The 6,000-nt window shown below is 35.7% G+C and overlaps 1 protein-coding gene and 1 non-coding gene across 2 annotated transcripts; both read left to right on the top strand.

Annotated features, from left to right (window-relative positions):
- Window positions 1-1,938: 1,938 nt before the first annotated feature.
- On the top strand, window positions 1,939-5,721 carry LOC102602329 (protein SIEVE ELEMENT OCCLUSION B-like). Its single transcript, XM_006341732.2, has 8 exons — window positions 1,939-2,235; window positions 2,319-2,567; window positions 2,903-3,013; window positions 3,118-3,575; window positions 3,664-3,773; window positions 3,851-3,993; window positions 4,221-4,715; window positions 4,826-5,721. Exons 1-8 carry the CDS (start codon window positions 1,987-1,989, stop codon window positions 5,444-5,446), a joined length of 2,436 nt encoding a protein of 811 aa, XP_006341794.1. The 5' UTR covers window positions 1,939-1,986; the 3' UTR covers window positions 5,447-5,721.
- A 166-nt stretch (window positions 5,722-5,887) lies between these two features.
- On the top strand, window positions 5,888-5,959 carry TRNAT-UGU (transfer RNA threonine (anticodon UGU)). The gene has a single exon. It is a non-coding gene; the product is annotated as a tRNA-Thr (tRNA).
- The last annotated feature ends 41 nt before the right edge of the window (window positions 5,960-6,000 follow it).

Here is a 6,000-nt window from a genome sequence, read left to right as displayed (position 1 = left end):
TTGGAACTTGAAAAGTGTGTGGGAAGGAAACTTTTGAAGTCTTTTGACTTTTAAACTTTCAGAATTTAGCTTCTTTTTTTTTTTAATGAAAAATGTGTTTTTAGTTAATAAAAATAAATTGAAGCGAATTGGGGCTGCCTAGGATCGAACCTGCGACCTGTGAGTTGAAATCTTGCAGTAGTACCAGTGAACCATCCAGCCATTTTGAGAACAGGTTCAACAAGTTTTAATTTAATATATTCTTTAATAATTATAGAAGTAATATATCGAGTTTAGTTGGATGACCACGGGTTCGGGTGATCCAAAATTAGTACATAAATTCGCCCCTGATGTTATAGATGCTCACTAGCTCTTTATATCTATTTTCTTAACATTTATATATATGTATATCTATAAACATTTTATGTCCGGATCAATGGGTGCTCGAGCACCCATAACCTAATATGTAGGTCCGCCCCTGGTTTTAAGATGGACTTATGAAAGTTTATTGAGGGTAAAAGGTCAAGAATACCCTTCTGGGAATGTAAGAAAACCATAAGATCAAAGAAAATGACCTTTTAATAAATTTCGTCCACCAAATCGGCGATGTGGAGGTCTTCTCATCGAAATAGTCGGTGAGTCGCCCTATGGGACTTTAGATCGCCCAAATAGATAGAGACGTAAGGTTTTCGGGACATTTCAGCGAGCTAACTCAGCGATTCGCCAACCCACTCGGTGAATCGCCAATTGGGCATGTGACCTCGTCGAATTTCCCAATCCGCGTATGTTCCATTAAAACGATCATAATTTTTTACTTGGAACTCAAAATAAGGCAAACTTGGTGAAGTTGGAAAGAAGACTCATAAACCTTTAATTTGATAAGTCATAGGCCACCTAATTCATTATATGTTGTTGCTAAGAGATATGAGCGTTTTAAGTTGACGTTTATATGAACTCATGCGAGAACTTAGCCAACATGAATGCTTTGAATTTGGCTTGGAGTTTGAGTTTCCTTATGACCCTAGATCACGTTAGATACCCTTGATATATTTGGTTAAGGACCTTAAAACACATGAGGAAGTAGGAAATCACCCGGTTCAAGCTCATATACATATGACGAACGATTCAGATTTTTAAAGTAGAGTTGCGAGGTGTTATAGAATGATTCGGATCTTAACTTAGAAATTTTCGAGGTGTTACAGAAATAGTACCAAGAATAAAAATGCAACACAAATTTCTACATTGGTCACTTTTGTTACAATAGAATTGTTTGATTTCCTTCTAAATACTCATGCAATAAATTACAAAAATAATATTAATTGTTTGTGTTGGTCACAAACAAATCTGAAATTGAAAAAATAGAAGGTACTATTAGTTTGTATTGAAAAGAGAGAAGACGTCGCAATAGAGAGACATTGAATCTACTTTGTGTTGCCTACAACTGGAAATAATACTATAATTTAAGAAATAGGATGGTAAAATGTTAGAGTACGGAAATATAATATATGAGTGAAATAATAATTAATATAACGTTACTGGATTATTGATTTAACTTGTTAACAAAATCAAAAAACTGAAAATCGAACTGATAATCCAATAAAAATATTTATAATACCACTTAAAAATTGCTAACTCAGTAACAATAAATCAATAATATTTTTTTCGATTCAATTTATCTATTGGTGTTTGTGCACTTCTAGCATTCATCACGTAAAGATAAGAAACAAAATCTTAATTGTAACGACAAGAAGAATTAATGATTATGTCTAAATTACTTTTTACTGTGAAAGGACGAAATGTTTGCTTGATAGGAGCCATTCAAAGGACCAATTCCAAACCTCTTTCATAACTTTAGACCAAATTAGAAGCAAAGAACTTGATTCACCACCACCTTTATACCATTCTAATTACCTATATAAACCCCTTCTCAATATTTTTACAACACACAACAATATTTAACTACACTTGCCTTTCTAAAAACTCTTAATTTTTTTTTCCTCCCTTGAAATGGCAAGTGTTAACCCATTGAATGAAAAGGAATCCATGAACAACCCAATGACTACAAACCCAATGAATAATATGTCAAGTGGATCTGCTGATGTTGTTGCCAATAGGATGCACCCAATGAGTAATGCAACTACAGGCCATCACATCAACCCTTTGAATGCCCAAATCAATCCTTTGAATGCCCATATCAACCCTTTGAATGTCCAAACCAATCCTCATTCTGTGGTCAAACCAGTGAGTCATGACATGGTATGCCATTTGTATTGTGCAATCATTTCATTTAAATACTTTTCACGTTATTTCAATCACTTAATTATATTATGTCTCAACAGATACCAGCTAGTGTGGTACCTGCTGCTCATCATACAGGTCCGATCAATCCGCGAACATCAAATCTAGCAGCTAGGCCTCCACACAGGAGAGGTGATCATCATATGTTCTTGACATCTGATGATAATGCTATGATGAAGCACATTGTAGAAACTCATATCCCTGATGGCCGTGACTTTGACGTCAAGCCTCTTGTTCATATTATTGAGGACATTGTGCATCGCGCTACTCCCATTGCTGGACGTGTTCATGTACGTATCATCATCCACCTCACTTTTCTTTACAGTTTAATTAATTTCTATATATTGACAGTATCAAAAATATTAAAAGCTTAAGCGGAAATGAAAGAGGAGGTTGAGGGAAGCCACTAAATTGAGAGTTTCGCTCGCTCGCTCTAACGCTCGTTTAGTAGACAGCGAGTGGAGTGATTCGATTCTTTTTCCTTTGTCCTTTTTGTTTTGTCATTTTCTTTTCTCTATGATCCCAATTATTATATAATAGAAACTATAAGAATCCCATACTTTATACTTATATCAGAATAACATTATTTTCATGATTCTTTTTTTAAAAAAAATGGGAATTTCAGGAAGCTAAAGTTCAAGCACATCTGGAAGCATTGGAAGAGAAGGCTCCCCACAGTGGACTTACTGAAATACTCAACTATTTGGCATATCCTATTCATAGAATTAGTATGGAGGTAAGTGATAAAAATATTTTTAATTTACTGAAATACTCAACTATTTGGCATATCGATTATTATGAGTCATTATTTGATGGTTCATATAAATGTAACTATGACAGTTGATAAGCAAATGTGCTAACAAAGAAGATGCACACTCAACAACAATGTCACTGCTTCATTCACTCACAACCTATGCCTGGGACACAAAAGTTGTGATAACTTTCGCGGCTTTTGCTCAGCAATATGGTGAATTTGGTCTGCTTGTTCATCAATATACCACAAATCCGCTGGCTAAGTCTATTGCAATCATCATGGAACTTCCAGAAATAATGACGCGTCAGGATGTTCTCAAGCAGAAATTCGATGCAATTCATGATTTGATCGACAAAATGTTGGATGTCACAAAGTGCATTATCGAGTTTAGAGACGTTCAAACGTCTCACAGTCAACATGTTATCACACAAGAATTGGAAATGTTGATCAATACTGCCCATATTTCCACTGCTGCTTACTGGACTATGAGGGCTGCTGTCATGTGTGCAGCTATGATTCTGAATCTCATTGCCATTGGCCACGAGTATGTTTTATTCACTCTTTCAACACTCAATAATAAGTGAGATTATCAACCATGAAATTGACGAATGGTATGTGTAATATTATATTAGGCAAATTTCTTCAACATCTGAGGCTTGGGAGTTATCTAGTTTGACTCACAAGCTTGCAAACATATTGGATCATCTCAGAAAGGTTCTTGACCTTTGTCACCAAAAGATTGGTAAGTTATAATGTATACTATTATAAGTTATGTAAAACAAATTAAAGATATTTAATTAAAGCGTTATAATAATACAGAGGAGAAGAGGCAACATGATGCATTTGAAGCACTTCTACGACTTCTCAGGACACCTCACATTGATAACATGAAGATACTCTCAATCTTGATTCACTCCAGGGATGATCAACTCCCACTTTTTGATGGAACTCATAAGAGAAGGGTAATAACTAATTTATTACATACACTCACAATATAAATAATTTTTTCACTTTCAAGACAATAATCATATAATGAACATTTACTTGTACTTTAGTTATGTTTTAGGTGATCAAATATAAAAAAATGATCATTTAAATTCTCATTTTTTGGAAGACACAACCAAATAAATCATATTTTCACACTGTCAGTGTATAGAAGTTGAACTCGTATACATTTGTGTAACGACAGGTAAGTCTTGATGTGCTAAGAAGGAAGCATGTTTTACTTTTGATCTCCGACTTAGACATTGCACCCGAAGAGCTCTTTGTGCTCCACCACATGTACGATGAATCCAAGACACAACCAAACAGGCCAGAGAGCAACTATGATGTTGTCTGGATCCCTGTGGTTGACAAGAGGCTATCACCATGGACTGAAGCAAAACAAATGAAATTTGAAGAAGTACAAGCTTCAATGCCATGGTACTCAGTGGCACATCCTTCGATGATCGATCCAGCAGTGATAAGGTGCATTAAAGAAGTGTGGGGATTCAAGAAAAAGCCTCAGCTTGTTGTTCTTGATCCACAAGGCAAAGAAGCAAATAACAATGCTTACCATATGTTGTGGATTTGGGGAAGTTTGGCTTTTCCTTTTACCAAAGCTAGGGAAACAGCTTTGTGGAAGGAACAAACTTGGAATATTGAACTTTTAGCTGATTCCATTGATCAAAACGTTTTCACTTGGGTACGTATAACACATCTACTTATAATAATTTATAATACGAAATTGTAGACCATGATTAAGAATACACAATATGTGTCTTATAAATTATATTCACTTCGATATATTCCCAGATTAGTGAAGGCAAATGCATATGCTTGTACGGAGGAGAAGATATTGAATGGATCAGATCATTCACCTCAGCAACGCGGGCTGTTGCCAATGCAGCCCGCGTTCCACTAGAGATGCTCTACGTGGGGAAAAAGAACCCAAAAGAAAGAGTCCGGAAGAACAGCTCAATAATCCAAATAGAAAACTTGAGCCACGTGGTGCAAGATCAAACTCTCATTTGGTTCTTTTGGGAAAGGCTAGAAAGCATGTGGCACTCCAGGACTCAACAAGACATCCCCGGTGAAACTGACCCAATCCTTCAGGAGATTGTGACGATTCTGAGCTATGATGGAAGTGATCTTGGATGGGCTGTATTCAGCCGCGGATTGGCTGAAATGACTAGAGGTAAAGGTGATCTGATAGTGCAAGTTATGAAGGGATTTGATCGTTGGAGAGATGAAGTGAGTGATGTTACTACATTTGTTCCTGCATTGGATCGTCAACTTCGTGATCTTCATAGTCCTCATCATTGCACTCGACTAATTCTGCCGAGTACCACTGGACATGTTCCTGAGAGAGTGGTTTGTGCTGAATGTAGCCGCCCAATGGAGAAGTTTATCATGTACCGCTGCTGCACTGATTGAGGATGAAATTCGTCTGAGTATGGAGTTGTGTCGCTTTTAGAGGACTTTATATTTGAATAAAATGACCACTACTAGTCCTCTCTTGTGAGTTTTTAAAAGTATTGTTTGTGCTTACTTTAATTTACCTTTTTGTTTAGAATAAAAATGCCATGCAGGCTTTTTGATATTCATGTACTTGTTTTTGAGATTTGAGTGTGTGATGTAATGTTATATAGGCTATATAGCCTTATGCAATATTAGTGAAAACCAATAAACAGCTTTTCCAATTTATATTATATTAATCTTTTTGCTTTAAATTTACCCAAATTGTAGTGCATGTTATATTTTGAATGGATTCAAAACTAATGGTCAATTGTGGTCACGTATTTTATTGCATATATATATTTACAAGGTGATAATTAGTATGTTTAATTAAGATAATTGTATTCATAAACAACAGTTGCCCCTATAGCTCAGTGGTAGAGCGCCAGTCTTGTAAACTGGAGGTCTGTAGTTCGATCCTGCATGGGGGCAACGTTTTTTTTTTTTTTTTTTTTTTTAATCATTTGACATAT

The sequence above is a fragment of the Solanum tuberosum genome, unplaced genomic scaffold (genome assembly GCF_000226075.1).
Source record: "Solanum tuberosum cultivar DM 1-3 516 R44 unplaced genomic scaffold, SolTub_3.0 scf00027, whole genome shotgun sequence".
NCBI classification, from domain to species: domain Eukaryota; kingdom Viridiplantae; phylum Streptophyta; class Magnoliopsida; order Solanales; family Solanaceae; genus Solanum; species Solanum tuberosum.
This window is presented reverse-complemented; position numbering and strand designations above follow the sequence as displayed.

Coding starts and splice junctions, on each gene's coding strand:
- LOC102602329 (XM_006341732.2), top strand. CDS start 1,987: ATGGCAAGTGTTAACCCATTGAATGAAAAGGAATCCATGAACAACCCA. Junction 2,568..2,902: donor CCATTGCTGGACGTGTTCAT/GTACGTATCATC, acceptor TGGGAATTTCAG/GAAGCTAAAGTTCAAGCACA. Junction 4,716..4,825: donor ATCAAAACGTTTTCACTTGG/GTACGTATAACA, acceptor ATATATTCCCAG/ATTAGTGAAGGCAAATGCAT.